Here is a 22,918-nt window from a genome sequence, read left to right on the forward strand (position 1 = left end):
GTCTTGTTCACAAGTGGGGGGAGAATGAAGCGGGAGATCGACAGACGGATTGGTGCAGCTGCCGCAGTAATGGGGATGCTGTGCCGGTCCGTTGTGGTGAAGAGAGAGCTGAGCTGAAAAGCGAAGCTCTCAATTTACCGGTCGGTCTACGTTCCTACCCTCACCTATGGCCATGAATTTTAGGTCATGACCGAAAGAACGAGATCCTGGATATAAGCGGCTGAAATGAGCTTCCTCCGTAGGGTGGCCGGCCACTCTCCTAGAGATAGGGTGAGGAGCTCGGCCATCCGGGAGGGGCTCGGAGTAGAGCCGCTGCTCCTCCACATCAAGAGGAGCCAGTTGAGGTGGCTCGGGCATCTATACCGGATGCCTCCTGGACGCCTCCCTCGGGAGGTGTTCTAGGCCCAGGGGACGGCCCAGGACACCCTGAAGGGACTATGTCTCTCGGCTGGCCTAGGAACGCCTTCTGCTCCCCCCGGATGAGCTGCAAGAGGTGTCAGAGGAGAGGGACGTCTGGGTGTCTCTGCTGAGTCTGCTGCCCCCGCAACCCGGTTCCAGATAAAGCGGAAGACAACGAGTACGAGTGTGAATGTTCTAAAGAGGCGTCACCTGAAACACTAAAACTTCATTTGTTTCTTAAGATATATCTGTCTCTATATTCTTTCTCCTGCTGATGATGTTTTTATGCAGATCAGTTTGTTAAAGTGCTAAGTTAACATCAAAAAGTTTCATCTGTTTCATATGACTTCATAATTGGCTCAATGCTTTGTTTTGAACACTGTAAAATCTTCCCACCTCTCCCGGCCTCCGCTCTACTTTTCAAGCAAACTAATTTCAGGACAATGCAGGCCACATGACACAAAGGGAGTCACAGCAGCCACTGTAGTATTTCACTGTAAATATCATTACAAAAACTGAAAAACAGATTGCGAGGAAAACCCAAATCAGTTAAATCAACAGAAAAGTGCACAACCTGTAACAGTTTTGTAAGCCACGTATATAAAAACTGGTTGTGGTTTAAAAAAAAGAACAACTGCCAGGAGGAAATTTGTTAGGGAAAAATCTGATTATGTAAAAATCTGGTCAGGACATCCCTGGGTAATACCTTGCTATATCTTTCATCAGTTTGTAAATAATGAATATTCTCATAAAACTTTATTAAAATCTAGTGTCTCTGAGGTATAGCCAGGAAGCAGTTAGCAACCTTATAACAAAAAGCACCACTCACCAGTATTGAGCTGGATGTCCATCTGGGAGCGTTCAGCTCTGATCTGAGGTTGGTACTGCCGTGACAGCAACAATCTGGCAGGAGGCAATGTCTGAAGACCTGTCAGAAAAACAGGAAGGAAACTGTTGCAACTCACCTAAAATGACCTGAACTCACTTCTATATTTGGAAAAACTACAGAGAAATCTGTTGTATTTAGGCCATCATTCAGCAGCAGGGAAACATCACCTGGATGAGGAGATGGAGTGTAAAATGGTCAGACTCCAGTATAAGCAAAGTTCTGCAGCCTGCAGTGATGGACATGGTGTAGACAGAACACACGTTGGGCTGCTGCTGGAACATTTAGAAGCAAAACACATCTATGTTCATAATGATGTCAGAATAGATGACAGAGTTTGTCTTCATCATGCCCAAATTAAGCAAACATCTCTACAGGTTGTTAACTGATCCGCAAGCTATGTGCAACATATGGGTCAGTATGAGTCCTACTGGTTCTCTAGACTTTCAAGGCACCTGAATGTGGCGTGCAGCACTTGCCGCACTTCTGTTGCCAGATTTTGTATGATGCATTTTCAAACACACGTTTAAATCAAGTTTGATGCAAAAGAAACCAATTCTTCAATATTTTAGCCCTAGCTAAGAGGTTTAATTCCATTCTTGCATATCAACTAATTTTACATTTGGTCAGCAATCCCCCAAAGGTAATAATTGATCAGCACCTCCAACAAAGCTTAAGGTACAATTGAACTAAAAACTAACTAAAGCGTGCATGAATCTATACTGCTGTCTCTTATTTACCTCAGCATGTCTTTAACTCAGAAGTCGATGAGGAGTTGAAATTACAGCAGGGGTCAATAAATCCATTAGTGGCCAGAACAAATACAAAGCAGCAACAGAAGAGAAAATTAACATTACTGATGTCATTTTTACAACGATAATTCAAAGTAAACTCCAAACAAGAAGTGACCCTGACATCTTTTGGAAACAGCTGTGGCTGAATCACATATGACTGATGGGTAAACAGTTATTCTCCCTGATTAAATAGTGGGCAGGAGGTTTTTCATGGAATGGAAAGCTTCTTCATTAGCTGGTCTAAAATGAGCAACAGGTGAAAGCTCTTGTCTAAATGGTGTCTGATTACTATACTAAAGCAACCAATGAGTCTGCTCTGTGGTCAGCTTTTCATGACTGCAAACTACAGCTAAGAATAACAGAAAAAGCAGAGAGAAAACAGCTTCAAGTAGTTCTATAGGTCAAAGGCTTGATTCCTCTGATTGACTTGTTGATAAAAATGATAAATGATTCATATTTATTTAAGTTGGAAATAATTGTTTTATTTTTTCCAACATAAATAAAAATGAATCATCCAGGATTTGTATCAAAATTTTTAAGCAGTATTTTTAGCAATAATTTCTAAACCATATAAGTTTTTCAGACATTTCACACACATTTATAAGAGTTTCTGCAGGGAATAACACTCCTCTTTCACAAAAGGTACAAACCACACACTCAATGATTAATAAAATGTGAGCACAATAAGAAGTGCTGCCGGGCCCAAGCTGCTGTTAGCCACATGCTAAGGGACACCAACTCAACCAACACTGTTGGGAATGGTTGAAGCATGTCCTTCAATTAATGTGTCAGCTAGAGGAAAACCTCATTGCTTTTAAAAAGAACAAAGCACAAGTTAAATAAGCATTTTACAGATGCAGCTGAACAAAACACAAACTCTCCAATGTTCTCTTGGCTTGTTTTCGAACAACAGTACCATAAAACCTTGTGGTCATTGAGTTGACCAATGGGAATCTGCAAACCTGGATGACTTAGGGTGTATTCACACCAGGAAAGTCCTTTGGTCCGCTTGTTTGGTCCGGACCAAAAGCGAACTTTATTTTTTTTATTTGGTGTGGTTTGTTTTCACATTGTACTTTGCAAGTGAACTACAGGTCCTTCTCAAAATATTAGCATATTGTGATAAAGTTCATTATTTTCCATAATGTAATGATGAAAATTTAACATTCATATATTTTAGATTCATTGCACACTAACTGAAATATTTCAGGTCTTTTATTGTCTTAATACGGATGATTTTGTCATACAGCTCATGAAAACCCAAAATTCCTATCTCACAAAATTAGCATATCATTAAAAGGGTCTCTAAACGAGCTATGAACCTAATCATCTGAATCAACGAGTTAACTCTAAACACCTGCAAAAGATTCCTGAAGCCTTTAAAACTCCCAGCCTGGTTCATCACTCAAAACCCCAATCATGGGTAAGACTGCCGACCTGACTGCTGTCCAGAAGGCCACTATTGACACCCTCAAGCAAGAGGGTAAGACACAGAAAGACATTTCTGAACGAATAGGCTGTTCCCAGAGTGCTGTATCAAGGCACCTCAGTGGGAAGTCTGTGGGAAGGAAAAAGTGTGGCAGAAAACGCTGCACAACGAGAAGAGGTGACCGGACCCTGAGGAAGATTGTGGAGAAGGGCCGATTCCAGACCTTGGGGACCTGCGGAAGCAGTGGACTGAGTCTGGAGTAGAAACATCCGGAGCCACCGTGCACAGGCGTGTGCAGGAAATGGGCTACAGGTGCCGCATTCCCCAGGTCAAGCCACTTTTGAACCAGAAACAGCGGCAGAAGTGCCTGACCTGGGCTACAGAGAAGCAGCACTGGACTGTTGCTCAGTGGTCCAAAGTACTTTTTTCGGATGAAAGCAAATTCAGCATGTCATTCGGAAATCAAGGTGCCAGAGTCTGGAGGAAGACTGGGGAGAAGGAAATGCCAAAATGCCAGAAGTCCAGTGTCAAGTACCCACAGTGAGTGATGGTCTGGGGTGCCGTGTCAGCTGCTGGTGTTGGTCCACTGTGTTTTATCAAGGGCAGGGTCAATGCAGCTAGCTATCAGGAGATTTTGGAGCACTTCATGCTTCCATCTGCTGAAAAGCTTTATGGAGATGAAGATTTCATTTTTCAGCACGACCTGGCACCTGCTCACAGTGCCAAAACCACTGGTAAATGGTTTACTGACCATGGTATCACTGTGCTCAATTGGCCTGCCAACTCTCCTGACCTGAACCCCATAGAGAATCTGTGGGATATTGTGAAGAGAACGTCGAGAGACTCAAGACCCAACACTCTGGATGAGCTAAAGGCCGCTATCGAAGCATCCTGGGCCTCCATAAGACCTCAGCAGTGCCACAGGCTGATTGCCTCCATGCCACGCCGCATTGAAGCAGTCATTTCTGCCAAAGGATTCCCGACCAAGTATTGAGTGCATAACTGTACATGATTATTTGAAGATTGACGTTTTTTGTATTAAAAACACTTTTCTTTTATTGGTCGGATGAAATATGCTAATTTTGTGAGATAGGAATTTTGGGTTTTCATGAGCTGTATGCCACAATCATCCGTATTAAGACAATAAAAGACCTGAAATAGTTCAGTTAGTGTGCAATGAATCTAAAATATATGAATGTTAAATTTTCATCATTACATTATGGAAAATAATGAACTTTATCACAATATGCTAATATTTTGAGAAGGACCTGTATTACTTGTAAACAAAGCCACGCGGGTGACGTGACATTTTTGAAATATACAAATAAAGACAATGGAGCCACAGGAGTGGAACACTTTGAGAATATAACGTTTAAAAAGGTAATTTATGTAGATGACAAAAGAAGCGCATTTATCTGGCCCAAAATAAACATCTGAGTTTAAGAAAAATGTTTGTCAGCAAAAATTCAGATTAAGTTCTTTTCTAAATACTTCAAAATGTGTCATTATTTACTTCAGCAAAATGGTTTTTCATCAGACCTAAACTCTGTTTCTCCTTGTCCTTCATTCAGCTTGTAACAAAAATAAAAAGTAAAATTATTGCAAACCTTTTTTGTTTGATTCACAATCATTTACATTCAGTCTAAAACCAGCCGAGACAGAGAACTGGTACAATATGTCCTATATTATTTTAACCTTAAATTACCTATAAATTGTCTTATTGAAATCTAAATATTTTGGATTTGGGCTAAAACCCCCAATGTTTTGAGACCCTAAAAACGCCTGAGTACGAGTATGAATACGAGTAAGAGTACGAGTATGAGTACAAGTACGAGTACAACTTCTAAACATGCATAAGGCCCAACAAGACTCAATGTGGCTGAAAACCAGAGAGAATGGAAGACATTCTCTCATTTTAACAACCAGTCTGTTACCCAAAAACACTGCCAGATTAAAGTGTTTTCTTTCAAAACAAGGCCGAGAAAAGCTGGTGCATGACTTTGTTTTCGATAGGTTTAATTACTCCAGTGTCTTTACTAGTCTAAAAAGAAAAACTTTAAGGATAGTAAACAGAAACAGCAGAAAGTGTGAGACGAAGCCTCCCCACATGTAGAGCCCTCGTGCTGTCTGCCCTCAGAGCCCTGCAGCCAGGAATCATTTTAAGTACTTCAGCAACATCTGTCAAGGTAATGGACTCGCCTCCCGAGTCTTCAGCAGCTGTGAAAATAGTGGTCAGATTAAAGAAATCCTTAAAGTGCTTCTTTCAACACTTGAGGATGTTAAAAGATCTCCTTCCTTAAGCCAAATGAACTTCTTTTTGCATGGCTTCTTCAAATTCCTTCCATGCTCTAGTTTTCTTCCACAAGTGCCAAAGCTGAAACCCTCTAAGCCCCTCGGTACCTTCAGTGTAAAATGCACTGTACAACAAAATGTATGCTCTCATGCACAGAAAAAGATTTAGCTTTCATAATGCATGACTTAAACAAAAACTGGCCTTGACAACTGCTTAGTGAGTCCTACTGACCTGACAAAGCTGCAAGAGAGGCTTTGAGGAACATTTTGAAATTTTCTTTCAATAACTTTGCCATACAATCATTTCCTGTGTCTAAGTTAAAACCAGTCTGTCGCTGGTTTACATCAGTGCTATCTGTACAGTTGCTGTGCTTCAACTGTTTAACTGTTCACAGAATATCTTTTTTAATGAAAAAATAAAACAATTAAAACATTCAGTAAGAAGTATAACTGCTAAACCTGTTAAAGTGATACCAAAGTACAGCGCAGTACGGACCAAACAAATATGTTATAAAGTTGATCTTGTCAATTCAGAACAAAATTAAACTTTTTGGTCTAACTGTAAAAGGCTATGAATGGACGAAAACTAACACTGCATGTCATCCACAACACACCATCCCCACAGTGAAACATGGTGATGGCAGGATCATGCTGTTTTCTTCAGCAGGGACTTAGAGAAGGAGGTCAGAGTTGATGGAAAGATGTATAGAGCTAAATCCAGGACAACCCAGGAGGAAAACTTGTTGGAGGCGCTTGATGTTCACAGAAGCCCTGAACATAACTGAGGCTAAGCTATTTTGCAAAGAGAAATTTTAGTCTCTAATAGCAAAGCTGGAGGATGCCCCTAAAGATATGCAGCTGTTAGTTCAAAAAGGATTTACTCAGGGAACTGAATACAGATGAACATCACACTTTTTAGATTTTCATTTGAAAATAAAAACAAAATATATTCTCTTCAAATTGTTGTAGTTTCTATTATATACAATCTCAATAAAATACATTGAAATTTGTGATTTTGTGACAGACTATGAGAAAGCATCATACGTGTGTATATTTTTGCAAGGAAGTGTAGGCAATAAATGTATCTGTTAGATATGAAAAAGTGAAAAACTTTTGCATCACCTGGGATTGGTGGAGGAACCTGAAACCCATCCAATGTAAAGCTGCACTGCCGGTTGTGATAACCACAATATCTCTGGAGAAGTTCTGAGGTGAAAATTTGCATGAAAATATTATGTACATAACTTGTGTATATAACATTTCATACAACTGAAATAAATAGTATGTAAATCAAACTGGAATGGACTAACTTTGATGTAGTTTGCGAACCTGAGTGAGGAGGAGGTTGTGGGCAGAACCAATGAGGTGCAGTTTGACGTTGTGCCAAGCCATCTCTGTGATGCTGAGACACTAAGTCATAAAAAAACTTTTCATTAAATTTATGTCCTTATTTACTTCATGCATCAACTGTGTTAGCTGATATTTGACATGCACATTGACATACAAGAGCTTCTTTCACATTCATTTACTTTCTCTCATAAAATGAACACACACACACCGATACACAGAATGGTAGGGTTAAGGGTCTGGCCCAAGAACAGACATGTGGCAAGTAAGGAAGGTGGAATAGAACCAACAATTTTCCAAAGTGATAAGACTCTTACAAATACTAATTAGGACATCGAAACATATCACATCATTCAGTTTGACTACTGACCTTGCTGCAGATTATCATATAGCTTTATGCCCCACGCATCAGCAACATGCTTCAGGATTAGGCTGCTGATCCTTCGGTGGGCAAGCGCATCCCAGTGGATCCGGTCTGGCATGCGGTGGTGCAGGCTATGGCGGAAGTAGAAGTGCAGATCGAGAACATCCAAGCCATTGAAATCTGCCAGTTTTGTACTGTAGAAGTTGGCTTCAATGATGTCGTAACACAGTGTGGGACCCAAGTGGCTGACCTGTTGAGCATTATATGGTAAACAAATAATTCAGTTACATTCATTCCATTTTTATAGAGCTGATTCAACACAAGCCTCACTCCTCAGAGAAGGTATCTTGGGGAAACAATTGTTTGATTTCCAATTGAAAGAAATGATTAAGTATGTAATTAGTCTGTATCCGTATGTAGTCAATATGCAATTATGCCTGTACTTATCAGCACTTTGCTTACTTGCATAGATGACAAACATGTGGATGAGTCAGAATTTCTTACAATAAAATACAAAAAACTGCTCTTAAGTACCTTTTTTTACTGCTTTCGATAAGCTTGTCATTTCATTATTGTTGTTATCTATGATGTTACATTTACTCAACTAAACTACCCATCTTTTTACTGTTGCTGGTAGCTGACTGCATTTCTTTTGCAGATAAAAATATTTTGTCCTTAAATTTTCAATATGCGTTAAACTTTTTGATGGTTGAAAGTGTTGAAAGTGGAAGTATAAATAATTGTTATTGAATATAATAATATAATATATTATATTAATATAATATATTCTAATATAATATATTAATATAATAATATATTAATTAGAATGGAGAGAAACAGAAAATACAGAAGAAACATATTTACATAAAGAGTGAAAAGAGTTTCCTCTACAATTCAGCATGAATTCTGGCTAACACAGATTATGTGATCATCTTTCACAAAGACTGTAATTAAATTATTAATTACAGATACCCCTGATTGCAACTTGCAAACAAACCTGTTTACAGGTTCGAGCTCTTCTATTCTAACATCTTGACCACCAGAGCCTACACCAAAGAGCTGTCAACAAATTTAAGGGACACAATTGATCTTTACAAGGCTGGAATGAGCTACAAGACCATCGGCAAGAAGGTTGGTGAGAGGCGGACAGTTGCTGGTGCCTGTTATTAGGAAATAGACTCAAAATACAAAATGAGCATCAGGTGCTCTCAGTCTACAGCACTATGCAAAACCTTATTTCTGAGTGAAAATGATCATTAAAAGGATTAGGGGTCCTGTTGTATAGATCGAATTAAGGTCACCAAGAACAACACTGGTAGCGCAATGCAACGTAATGGGGTGAAATCATTCGACCCACTGCTTTAGAAGGCATATATTCCAGCCTATTTTAAGTTTGTCAGAATACAAACTGGTCTAGATTGTGTGAGGTCATGGGACTGCCTCTGACAGACTGGTCAGCAGTACAGAGTCCCCGCAGGAAACTGTGCTGGCACCGTTCCTGTTCACCCTCTACACTGCACACTTCTTTATTAACTTCCCAGGTTGCCATTTGCAAAGGTTCTCTGATGTCTCTACCATAGTCAGCCTCGACACAGATGACAACTCAGGGTACAGAGTGGTCACATGGGGAAAACCAAGGAGCTCGTGGTGGATTTCTGTAGGTGCACACTGGAGGACATCCAGGGACCTAACGTTGAGATAGTGGACTCTTATACAGGTCCTTCTCAAAATATTAGCATATTGTGATAAAGTTCATTATTTTCCTTAATATAATGATGAAAATTTAACATTCATATATTTTAGATTCATTGCACACTAACTGAAATATTTCAGGTCTTTTATTGTCTTAATACGGATGATTTTGGCATACAGCTCATGAAAACCCAAAATTCCTATCTCACAAAATTAGCATATCATTAAAAGGGTCTCTAAACGAGCTATGAACCTAATCATCTGAATCAACGAGTTAACTCTAAACACCTGCAAAAGATTCCTGAGGCCTTTAAAACTCCCAGCCTGGTTCATCACTCAAAACCCCAATCATGGGTAAGACTGCCGACCTGACTGCTGTCCAGAAGGCCACTATTGACACCCTCAAGTAAGAGGGTAAGACACAGAAAGACATTTCTGAACGAATAGGCTGTTCCCAGAGTGCTGTATCAAGGCACCTCAGTGGGAAGTCTGTGGGAAGGAAAAAGTGTGGCAGAAAACGCTGCACAACGAGAAGAGGTGACCAGACCCTGAGGAAGATTGTGGAGAAGGGCCGATTCCAGACCTTGGGGGACCTGCGGAAGCAGTGGACTGAGTCTGGAGTAGAAACATCCAGAGCCACCGTGCACAGGCGTGTGCAGGAAATGGGCTACAGTTGCCGCATTCCCCAGGTCAAGCCACTTTTGAACCAGAAACAGCGGCAGAAGCGCCTGACCTGGGCTACAGAGAAGCAGCACTGGACTGTTGCTCAGTGGTCCAAAGTACTTTTTTCGGATGAAAGCGAATTCTGCATGTCATTCGGAAATCAAGGTGCCAGAGTCTGGAGGAAGACTGGGGAGAAGGAAATGCCAAAATGCCAGAAGTCCAGTGTCAAGTACCCACAGTCAGTGATGGTCTGGGGTGCCGTGTCAGCTGCTGGTGTTGGTCCACTGTGTTTTATCAAGGGCAGGGTCAATGCAGCTAGCTATCAGGAGATTTTGGAGCACCTCATGCTTCCATCTGCTGAAAAGCTTTATGGAGATGAAGATTTCATTTTTCAGCACGACCTGGCACCTGCTCACAGTACCAAAACCACTGGTAAATGGTTTACTGACCATGGTATCACTGTGCTCAATTGGCCTGCCAACTCTCCTGACCTGAACCCCATAGAGAATCTGTGGGATATTGTGAAGAGAACATTGAGAGACTCAAGACCCAACACTCTGGATGAGCTAAAGGCCGCTATCGAAGCATCCTGGGCCTCCATAAGACCTCAGCAGTGCCACAGGCTGATTGCCTCCATGCCACGCCGCATTGAAGCAGTCATTTCTGCAAAAGGATTCCCGACCAAGTATTGAGTGCATAACTGTACATGATTATTTGAAGGTTGACGTTTTTTATATTAAAAACACTTTTCTTTTATTGGTCGGATGAAATATGCTAATTTTGTGAGATAGGAATTTTGGGTTTTCATGAGCTGTATGCCAAAATCATCCGTATTAAGACAATAAAAGACCTGAAATATTTCAGTTAGTGTGCAATAAATCTAAAATATATGAATGTTAAATTTTCATCATGACATTATGGAAAATAATGAACTTTATCACAATATGCTAATATTTTGAGAAGGACCTGTAAGTACCTGGGTGTTCACCTGAACAATAAACCGGACCCTAATCACAACATCCATTTGCCTTTCACTTTGCTGCTGGTACATCAGAATTTCCCCACAGGGGGAACAATAAAGTATATATTTTTTTCTATCCAATTCAATTCAGTTTTATATATATAGCGCCAATTCACACAACACATCATCAAGTCGGGTACATACATTCCTGTTAAACTCCATTTAAACTAGTCGTATTCAGTTTATTATTAAAGTTGGTTAATGGTTTTTCTATCTAAGCAAACCCAGCAGATTGCATCAAGTCAGGAACTTGCAGCATTCCCTCCTGGATGAGCATGTAGCGACAGTGGACAGTCACTGGCGTTGACTTTGCAGCAATCCCTCATACTAAGCATGCATGTAGCGACAGCGGAGAGGAAAAACTCCCTTTTAACAGGAAGAAACCTCCAGCAGAACCAGACTCAATTTGAGCGGCCACAACCGACTGGGGGTTTGAGAGAACAGAGCAGAAACCAAAAATCTGTCTCTGCTCGGTTCTATTCAATTCTATTCTACATCAAAATACTGCAGAGGGAGCTTGTAAGATAGTACAATTATCAGACGAGAACAAAACTGAGCTCCATAATTGCTGAATAGATTTAAACTTTTTTTATAGGTTCATGGTGAGTTTCTCATTATCTGTCTGCAGATAATTTATACCAGCAAGAAATAATGAAGTTTAAACTTTTATCCAAATTCAGAAAAAAAACTATTTAGTTTTATCATAAAATCAGTACAAGAACCTGGGCTAAGAATCACTCCGATATAGATACTCACTTCAGGAACCAGGAATCCACCATTGATCTTCTTGCCAACAGGCATTGCCTGAACCCACACAATGAGACAACTGTGGCAAACAATCTCTTTGATTTTAGTAAAGAACTTGATGAGGTTCTCCCTGTATTCACGTTTACTTCGCAGGCCATACTTATGGTTCAAAATAAAGAGATTTAGAGTTCTGTCAATTCTGTCTTTTTATGTTTATCTGTTAAATTGGACTACGTAAAATAATATTAATATTAATAATGTGTGGAAATAAAATTTACAAAAAAGAAAGCTTTCAGCTGTTAAAATGTTCATTGCTATATTTCAATCGTGTAAGACTCACAAAGAAAAACACATAGGTGGCAATTAGACGAGTTTATTTATAAATATATATTTATTTGGTGCTCAGACCCAAGAGGATGACATGAATGCTGAGAATGACATGAGCTTGAATGAACAACTTATGAATAGAATTAGAGATGTCTTCCCCCTGGGATCCGACTGGTGGTGGAGTGGAGGTCTAAGGAGGTAGGGAATTCGGGAGGAGCTAGGAAGCAGATGGTGGAGATGGGGAGGAGGAGAGTCGCGGCTCAGCTTGAAGAGCAAGGAAATTCATGAGTGAAGATCTTTTAAAGCGGAGCCTTTAACGGTGATTGGCTGAAGAAAAATTGCGGACTCGATGCTGATTAGCTGGAGCGGGGACGCACGGGGAAGGTATTGGACGGCGCAGAGGAGGGGGGTGAGTCTTCCAGATAGAATTTTTGTCAAAACTCCATTTAGATTGAAGTGGTAGCACATGTCTTATGTTATGGAAAAGGCCTGGCTTTGCTTTACCACATCAGGTTAGTCAAGGTTTGGACTGTGTTTAATAAGTGACACTCATTCAGATCATTAGTTCTGATTCCAGTTTGCGGGCATTGTTTTGTTTTACACACACACACACACACACACACACACACACACACACACACACACACACGCACACACACACACACACACACACACACACACACACACACACACACACACACACACACACACACACGGACACCAAAAAGCAGCAGGCTGCTAGAATTAAAACAGTACCATGTAACAATTGTGTAATGTACAGTAAGTACTGCACACGTATTTTATTTATAGTGTTGAAGTCTGGGGTATTTCTGTGGTCTGCCAATCCTGAAAAGTCTTCATATATTTCTTTGCCTGACCCATCCCCTGAGGCCAAGTTGCCACTGGAGACCCTGCCATGGACTGAAGCTCTGAACAACCCAGCCACAAGGGTCATAAAGGAACTCAAACCCCTCCACCACGTTAAGGTTGAAATTCTGCAGGGTTTCATTACATTATTTATACCAACTCTGCTTACTTAAACAATGGTCACCTTTTAAAAGGTGATGTAAAATAAGAAAACCTTTTTGGTCAAAAAACTTCATTATAGGCCTGATAGCCCAAAAAGTTATTATGGAAAAAAACAAGATCAAACTGACATTCCAGTATAATAAACAACAGCACCTCAGAGGTATGGGGAAATTTTAAGTGAAAAATAACCAATGTTCACTGTGTTCAGTAAGATTGTATATGTTAAGTCAGCTTTAGCACACTCTGCCACCATATGAACAAATTTTTAAATCCCATTTACTAAGGATATATACAGGGGTTGGACAATGAAACGGAAACACCTGGTTTTAGACCACAATAATTTATTAGTATGTTGTAGGGCCTCCTTTTGCGGGCAATACAGCATTAATCCGTCTTGGGAATGACATATACAAGTCCTGCACTGTGGTCAGAGGGATTTTAAGCCACTCTTCTTGCAGGATAGTGGCCAGGTCACTACGTGATACTGGTGGAGGAAAACGTTTCCTGACTCGCTCCTCCAAAACACCCCAAAGTGGCTCAATAATATTTAGATCTGGTGACTGTGCAGGCCATGGGAGATGTTCAACTTCACTTTCATGTTCATCAAACCAATCTTTCACCAGTCTTGCTGTGTGTATTGGTGCATTATCATCCTGATACACGGCACAGCCTTCAGGATACAATGTTTGAACCATTGGATGCACATGGTCCTCAAGAATGGTTCGGTAGTCCTTGGCAGTGACGCGCCCATCTAGCACAAGTATTGGGCCAAGAGAATGCCATGATATGGCAGCCCAAACCATCACTGATCCACCGCCATGCTTCACTCTGGGCATGCAACAGTCTGGGTGGTACGCTTCTTTGGGGCTTCTCCACACCGTAACTCTACCGGATGTGGGGAAAACAGTAAAGGTGGACTCATCAGAGAACAATACATGTTTGACATTGTCCACAGCCCAAGATTTGCGCTCCTTGCACCATTGAAACCGACGTTTGGCATTGGCATGATTGACCAAAGGTTTGGCTATAAGAGCCCGGCCGTGTATATTGACCCTGTGGAGCTCCTGACGGACAGTTCTGATGGAAACAGGAGAGTTGAGGTGCACATTTATTTCTGCCGTGATTTGGGCAGCCGTGGTTTTATGTTTTTTGGATACAATCCGGGTTAGCACCCGAACATCCCTTTCAGACAGCTTCCTCTTGCGTCCACAGTTAATCCTGTTGGATGTGGTTCGTCCTTCTTGGTGGTATGCTGACATTACCCTGGATACCGTGGCTCTTGATACATCACAAAGACTTGCTGTCTTGGTCACAGATGCGCCAGCAAAACGTGCTCCAACAATTTGTCCTCTTTTGAACTCTGGTATGTCACCCATAATGTTGTGTGCATTTCAATATTTTGAGCAAAATTGTGCTCTTACCCTGCTAATTGAACCTTCACACTCTGCTCTTACTGGTGCAATGTGCAATCAATGAAGACTGGCTACCAGGCTGGTCCAATTCAGCCATGAAACCTCCCACACTAAAATGACAGGTGTTTCAGTTTCATCGTCCAACCCCTGTAACTGTCCACCTTTTAGGTAAATATCACATGGTTTGCTAGGCAGCCAAGGGGAAAAAAGCCCAAGTCTTATCCTAAGTCTGGTTCAGAATCAGTTCAACAGTACAAACAGTTTTTGTGTGTGCTAGGGTTAATACTGACTACTGTTCGTTCGTCGTCTTCCGCTTATCCAGGACCGGGTCGCGGGGGCAGCAGACTCAGCAGAGACGCCCAGACGTCCCTCTCTCCAGACACCTCCTCCAGTTCCTCCAGGGGGAGCCCAAGGCGTTCCCAGGCCAGCCGAGAGACATAGTCCCTCCAGCGTGTCCTGGGCCGTCCCCTGGGCCTCCTCCCGGTGGGACGTGCCTGGAACACCTGCCGAGGAAGGCGTCCAGGAGGCATCCGGTATAGATGCCCGAGCCACCTCAACTGGCTCCTCTCGATGTGGAGGAGCAGCGGCTCTACTCCGAGCCCCTCCCGGATGGCCGAGCTCCTCACCCTATCTCTAAGGGAGTGCCCGGCCACCCTACGGAGGAAGCTCATTTCAGCCGCTTGTATCCGTGATCTCGTTCTTTCGGTCATGACCCAAAGTTCATGGACATAGGTGAGGGTAGGAACGTAGACCGACCAGTAAATTGAGAGCTTTGCTTTTCGGCTCAGCTCTCTCTTCACCACAATGGACCGGCACAGCGCCACCATTACTGTGGCAGCTGCACCGATCCGTCTGTCGATCTCCCGCTCCATTCTTCCCTCACTCGTGAACAAGACCCCGAGATACTTAAACTCCTCCACTTGAGGCAGGAACTCCCCTCCAACCTGAAGAGGACAAGCCACCCTTTTCCGGTCGAGTACCATGGCCTCGGACTTGGAGGAGCTGATCCTCATCCCAGCCGCTTCACACTCGGCTGCGAACTGCCACAGCGCATGCTGTAGGTCTTGGCTAGAGGGGGCCAGCAGGACCACGTCATCCGCAAAAAGAAGAGACGAAATCCACTGGTCCCCAAACCAGACCCCCTCCGGCCCTTGGCTGCTTGACTACTGTCTGATGAATAAATCAATCAAATTACCACACTAAGGTTAGCACGTTTTCTAATCTGTCATACTCATTGTCCCTCTGTCTATACTTCTTACCAACTTCTTTGACCAATGTAATGATGGTAATTATTGATTGATAATTTGTCTCCTTTTTTGCTGTTCTTTCTCTTCTTACACATTTTTTAAAAGTTCTTTGTCTCTTCGAAACCACATTACTCTTAAATATTTTCTTAAGTCTATCAACTGACCCCATATTTGTTTGTCATTTGCCTTTCCTTCATTCTGGCAAACTACAATTCCATCCAGAGTAGTACCGAGGAGTGGAGGATCTGGGTGAATGATGACAACATAAGGAAAAGCTTCTACATTAAAGATGTCTTGATAGCAGCAAACAAACTAACACAAGTTTCACCACACTCCTCATCACCTCCTCACCAAAATGGACAATAGTACTGATTTTGTGTTCCTTGCTTCACGAAACTGGGCAGTTGATGTGATTTAGAACTAAATGGTGGAAATTTGTTTTATAGGGAAGGAATTATGAAGGATTTCAATAACCTGTCATTTTACTGGGCAGCTAAATGATAAAAATGAATGAAGCTCTTCAGGATTTCAGGAAAGGTTTTCGTCACCATGGCTTCAGCAGATGCCCCTTTATCAATCTTTGCTGAAGATTTTGGGAGTCAGAGAGGGATTCTGTCCAGCAGTTACACTATTGTCATGTCTAATGTAAGTAATGTTATTGCAAGACTTTAATAACGTACTAAAATGCTCTTGTTATGCTTTCATCCAACTATTATGACAACAAATGACAGTAATATTTTTTGTTCCTTTCAAAATTTACAATATAGGAGTATTTGATTGTAATGGTTTGTAAGCTGATTAAATAGCGCTTCAAAATACTTAATGAAATGTAACAAAAATACACCCGAATAAAATAACTTGAATTTTCAGATATTCCCGGTCTAATCAGCGATTGCCTTAATCCCCTCTGACATGGCTTCTCATAGTTTTGTAGCAAACTGCTGCTTGTGGATCTAAAAATCCTTTTTGCCAGCAATATTTGAGTCAACGTAAAATCTAAACCTTAGTAGTAATTTGCATTTATTGTAAGGTGATCGTCAAGGGGGAAGTGAAGGGATAGAAGTAACAGAACATGTTATGTCACATATTACACACCCGAAAAACATAAATAAAGCAGAAATTTAGACCTTTGTGGTATTCAGGTCATTTCAAGCTCAGTGATAGCACCAACAAAATGACTGTCCACGTTTCTAGCAGGTGTATTGATCACAGGGAGAACATTTATATTAATCTGTTCAAATTACGATCATCCTCTTTATGAAGGTTCTGAGAGTCCTCGCCGTTGTCACCAAAATGCTTTAATTTCTGCCTCTTAAGAAGCTATTGGAACATTTCGTCAATGTTATATGCGCCGAATGGCTGACGTTCAGCTGAGTGCCCATTGCCCATATGGCGGTATTTGTGTTTATAGTTGGTGCATACTTACCGAGTCTGAAGCAGGCAGCGCCCCCTGGTGTACAGTCATACAAATTACTGTTGTTTTGTAATTGTAAAAGAAAAAAAGTCTAAAATTACAAAGGCCCTATAGCATTTCACTCTGTGACATCACAGTTATAATCCACAAATCATTTTGTCCCAGATTTACCTTTATACCTAACCAACCATCCCGTGAGCCATTTGAGTTGGTGTCGCTACCAATGAGGCAATATGTAATATGTTACAGTCACGTGTTTCAAGGTGTAAATGAACCATGTTACAAAGGACTAACACAGATAAATTAGACTAAAATAATCATGTTACCTGGTGAGGTCCCAGACACAGGAACTGATTATGACAACATCTGGCATAAGTCCTTGCTGAAAGTCCTCCAAAATGCTCTCCATGTATGGTGAGTAGATACGTGTCAGGAAGTAATATCTCAGCAAGTGGTGGCTGGAAGTGTATTGTCTAACCTCTTTGTACTCTGTCCCATTTGTCATTGGACCCAAGCAACCTCCTTCCACTAGCAAGTCCTTCTCAAAGGAAAACTCGCCCTGGGTCAAAAAGAAAAAAAGACAACGTTCAAGTTGAAAATATTTTTAATTGTTTCATTCAGTAAATATAGCAGATTTTACTCTTACCAGAAAGTCCAAAGAAAGTCTTATGTTAAGGTTAACAGTATGCAGGTTGAAAACTAAAGTGCAAAGCCAATGAGAACTTGCCCAATATATGCTATGACTTTTGCAAAAACATTATGTTGATGGGTATTTTTAGAAAGCCAATCTTGGCCTGTATCCACAGATGTCCATTTATTTGTCCAGAATGCTCTGCTAAATTTGACTTGTCTTGGTCTGCAGGGAATAAAGTTATTAACATTCTGACCTTGTCCTTGTAGTAGAATGGATTTAAGTAGCTGGGAGTGACTTTGGGCAAGCGTTTAAGATCATTTGGAAAAATGCTCTCATCATTAAACAATCTCCAAGAATAGTTTAGTTTAATAAAACGTTTTACAACTTATCTGAGGTTTGCATATCAGTGGACAAATTAAAAACGTTGGGTTCCTTTTCTTTAGCATCTCTGGCAATAAAACTTTAAAAGTACACCGACACAAGAAACGAGCAGAATTAAGCGTCTCAGCACACTTGATGAAAAGTTTGAGAACCACAGTGATAAGGTACCACCTCAGTAAAGGTTAATGATCAACTATTTAAAACGGCAGTACAAGAGAACTTATTCAGTTAGTTGGGTTTTGTCATTAAAACGTTTATCTTTTGGCAATCTATGGTTGAGCATGAGTTTTCTTGTGCTTTCCTTTGTACTCTTGCTTACACTGAAGGTACCGAGGGGCTTAGAGGGTTTCAGCTTTGGCACTTGTGGAAGAAAACTAGAGCATGGAAGGAATTTGAAGAAGCCATGCAAAAAGAAGTTCATTTTGCTTAAGGAAGGAGATCTCTTAACAACAGTTATTAAAGATGAGGTGCATTTTGTAGATGTTTTGAGGATAATTTTTTCTTCTGTGATATCTTTATGATATCATATTAGAGACGTCATTGTTATTTTAATTTACCCTTATTACGGATACATGTCAATGTAAACAAATAGAAGTTATTTCACCAGGCTCCTAAACACTGTCCTTTATGACTACAAATCCAACATGAATGGACTGGGAGTAATTATACTCTTTGGTTGATTCTTGTAATATATGAAGCTATTATCAACAAACTAACATGATAACTTAGCTGTTAGTTCTAGCTAGGCTTTAAGTGCATAATAACAGTACGAGTAAAAAATGGGGTACACATTTAAGCCCACAATGGTTTGTTAAGTGGATTAAAAAAAGGTTGAAATGGGCAACATACACTAAATTGCCAAAAATTATGGGTCACTCCACCAAATCAATGAATTCCAGTGTTATAATCACTTCAATGGCTACAGGTGTACGTTTGGTGTGGGGATAGGGAAATACACTCAGTCCCACAAAACTGCAAAAATGTATTATGGCAATGCACATTTTTGTGAACCCCTACCCTCCCGATCAACCCCACTACATACATCATTCAAATAAAAACATTTGAATCCGAACCTGATGTTTCTTAAGTGTAAATATTTGCTTGTCTATTTGAATATGTGACGATCCATGAGAAAAGTAGGAACAAGTCAGCAGAGCGCAAACGGAGAAAAAGGGGAGACACCATCCATTTCTGAGAAAAAAATGATCTTCGTTTTATTGCAAAATGTTATGATGTTATGAAGTAACCACTTAGTGCTCTAAATGACAGTTTCGGAGGTTTTAAAACAGTACATGTTGTGTTTAAACTCTGCCTGTTTTCAGTGTAAAACCCAGCCGGCCCACATCTGCATATCAGTCGAGGGAAAACCCACAGCTCATTTATATAGTGGCTTTGTTTGGTTCCGCGCTGGCTATTGTTATGCGTGTCGGCCAATAAGCTGCATGCTTGAAGTAAGCACATGGCTACTTAAAGCATCTGCTATTTGAAAAAGAATGTGTTTTTTCAAGATGAACCAAGTTAGACGCATGGTCCAAGAACTGACCATTGCTGTTATAGGGCTTTGCTGTGGGAGAACTTGTTGACAAGGACCGATGATAACGCCGTACTCTCTTCAGATTCTGAATCAGAAGGAGATGAAGCAGAAGAAATTGATGATAGCGACTGCATAACTTTGGAGAACATTCCTGGGTTCCAGCTGACATTAACCCAAGACTGGCGGCAGAGGAGCTAGAACGTAAGATATTAGAAGCTATTGCCATCACAACATTTGAAGAAGACAGAGACAACAAAATGGAGAAGATTCGTAACTTTCATTGTAAATGCTATGGGAGAAGAAAGGAGAATTCTTCACTCGGGACACAGTCCTGTAGCCGCAAACTTTCTCCAGAGCTCATGTACAACATACGGATGGATTCTTTAGCAGCAGAAAGGGAGTGGCAGGACATGACAATCATCGGACATCTTGAAGCAAACCGGCGTACAGTAGAAACTCAGCGATGACAACATCCAGCAAGAAGACACCAACGGAAAGAAAACATGCCAGGACAATGTATTTGATCGGAGGCATTGAAGTCTACAAGAATAACTTTCAGTTTCTCACGGGGGGAGTTTGACAACTTAAAAAAAACAAAACTATTATGATGCGTCATATAGAAAATAAATCATGTATTTTCAGCGAAGTGCACAAGTTCACATAAACCTGAGCAGTCAAATATTAAAAGCTGAGAGAAATATTTCCTTTGTTTCCACTGTTCAGAAACACCTATTCTAAAGGTGTAAACTACTGACCCATAGCTCTAGTCATACCTGCATTCTGATCAGACACACACATTGATCACCAACCCCCAAACTGCAGTCTTATTGTCCCACCTATCAAGTGATCGACTGCTGCAACCTGGAAGACTGGTTGGATTTCTTTGTATTGTAAAATGGCCCATAAAACACTTTATATAAATAGTTCCTTTAAGAACCATAAAGCGTAATTAAAAAGAGGAGTAATAACAACGAATAAACACGTTAATTTCAGACCAAGTTGCATTGATAAGTTACGTTTTTCACTTTACTTTCTTGTGTGTGTTACCATAAAATTTGGTGTTGTAATTGTTTGGAAAGTTGAAAGATGTTTTTAAATGCACACAAATGCAGTGCTGTAAATTATTTTTACATAGAAAAATATTGCTGTGAGTTCAATGACAGTGAAGTCATTGGAGCTTCTGTTGACTAAAGTTGTTGGGGGAGGTGTTGCAGCAAGCTATACAAAGTTATTCAAATTAACAGCTTTTGTTACCATCCAGCTTCCAGGGTGATTCTAATGAAATTTTGAAACCTGTTTTCTCCTTAAAGTACTTTGGAGAGTGCCAACATTCAAATGGCCATATCTTTTTCAATTCTTTTTTGATTTCCAAAAGTTTGACATTATTGGAAACCCCAGACTCCAGTCTTTCAGGATCTGTAATTAACTCAAAATGACCCCAGATAGACTTGTTCCTGGTTTTGCCATGGCCTGTCACATAAATTTACCTACTGTATAATAATCAGGGTAAGTAAACATTTTTTAAAAAGAAAAAGATTTCTATTGTACCAGTCTTTTTCATGGGCACTAAGAAAATCGAGGACAACAGAGGCCAATTGTTTTCTACTGTAAATATAAATGTTTAGCAACTTCTCCAACCATTATCCATGCCACTAAGCAGTATCATGCAAAGACCTTGCAGGTGCAGGTGGCAAAAACACTATGTTAACCCTTGAGGCATATACTGTAGGTGTCACAAACGTGCACACTCTCCTTATGTTTTCTTGTCTTGTATTCTGAGTATTTCATTCAGCTTAATCGTCAATTCTATGAAACTTGGCCAGGATTTGCTTTTTATTTAAAAAATTTCTTTATCCTTTTTATTGTGAGGTATGTAGAATAAGAGCCATATACAGGGGTTGGACAATGAAAATGAAACACCTGTCAATTTAGTGTGGGAGGTTTCATGGCTAAATTGGACCAGCCTGGTAGCCAGTCTTCATTGATTGCACATTGCACCAGTAAGAGCAGTGTGAAGGTTCAATTAGAAGGACGAACCACATCCAACAGGATTAACTGTGGACGCAAGAGGAAGCTGTCTGTATCCAAAAAACATAAAACCACAGCTGCCCAAATCACGGCAGAATTAAATGTGCACCTCAACTCTCCTGTTTCCACCAGAACTGTCCGTCAAGAGCTCCACAGGGTCAATACACACAGCCGGGCTGCTATAGCCAAACCTTTGGTCACTCATGCCAATGCCAAACGTTGGTTTCAATGGTGCAAGGAGCACAAATCTTGGGCTGTGGACAATGTGAAACATGTATTGTTCTCTGATGAGTCCACCTTTACTGTTTTCTTCTCATCTGGGAGAGTTACGGTGTGGAGAAGCCCCAAAGAAGCGTACCACCCAGACTGTTGCATGCCCAGAGTGAAGCATGGCGGTGGATCAGTGATGGTTTGGGCTGCCATATCATGGCATTCTCTTGGCCCAATACTTGTGCTAGATGGGGGCATCACTGCCAAGGACTACCGAACCATTCTTGAGGACCATGTGCATCCAATGGTTCAAACATTGTATCCTGAAGGCGGTGCCGTGCATCAGGATGACAATGCACCAATACACACAGCAAGACTGGTGAAAGATTGGTTTGATGAACATGAAAGTGAAGTTGAACATCTCCCATGGCCTGCACAGTCACCAGATCTAAATATTATTGAGCCACTTTGGGGTGTTTTGGAGGAGCGAGTCAGGAAACGTTTTCCTCCACCAGTATCACGTAGTGACCTATCCACTATCCTGCAAGAAGAATGGCTTAAAATCCCTCTGACCACTGTGCAGGACTTGTATATGTCATTCCCAAGATGAATTGATGCTGTATTGGCCGCAAAAGGAGGCCCTACACCATACTAATAAATTATTGTGGTCTAAAACCAGGTGTTTCAGTTACATTGTCCAACCCCTGTATTTTGCGTACACTTTTTAACTTTGGTACAGATTTAGACCCATTGCCCATTATAACCACACATTTTTGATGCACTGTAATCCTGGCATTTTTTAATACCTTTCGTATGAACAGCAACATAATCTAAGCATGTACCTGCAAAATACATGGAAAACTGGCTTTAGGTTTGATAACACATTTAATTAACCACAGGCACCATCACTTCATCATATATAGTTTAATGGGGGACATGGTTCTCTTACCTTTCAAAACGCATGAGAAAAAATATTGACATCAAAAATAGTCTGGGGTGTTGAGAAAGATACAAAGGAGTGGTCTGAATGTGGTTTAGAAAATGTTTCGTCTGTTTGTGCAATTTTAA

General features: G+C 40.8%; 1 protein-coding gene across 1 annotated transcript in view; it reads right to left on the bottom strand.

Annotated features, from left to right (window-relative positions):
* The window catches only part of LOC124880296 (PC-esterase domain-containing protein 1B-like), a 58,375-nt gene that overhangs the window by 25,690 nt on the left and 9,767 nt on the right, over nt 1–22,918 (bottom strand). The window contains exons 3-8 of the mRNA XM_047385344.1: nt 17,542–17,622; nt 7,518–7,761; nt 7,130–7,210; nt 6,923–7,006; nt 1,456–1,560; nt 1,229–1,327 (exon numbers count right to left, since the gene is read on the bottom strand). Of these exons, the coding sequence (XP_047241300.1) occupies nt 1,484–1,560; nt 6,923–7,006; nt 7,130–7,210; nt 7,518–7,761; nt 17,542–17,622 (567 nt within the window). The 3' untranslated portion in view covers nt 1,229–1,327; nt 1,456–1,483. The remainder of the gene's footprint in view (nt 1–1,228; nt 1,328–1,455; nt 1,561–6,922; nt 7,007–7,129; nt 7,211–7,517; nt 7,762–17,541; nt 17,623–22,918) is intronic.

This window comes from Girardinichthys multiradiatus, chromosome 14, assembly GCF_021462225.1.
Source record: "Girardinichthys multiradiatus isolate DD_20200921_A chromosome 14, DD_fGirMul_XY1, whole genome shotgun sequence".
In the NCBI taxonomy this organism is placed as follows: Eukaryota; Metazoa; Chordata; class Actinopteri; order Cyprinodontiformes; family Goodeidae; genus Girardinichthys; species Girardinichthys multiradiatus.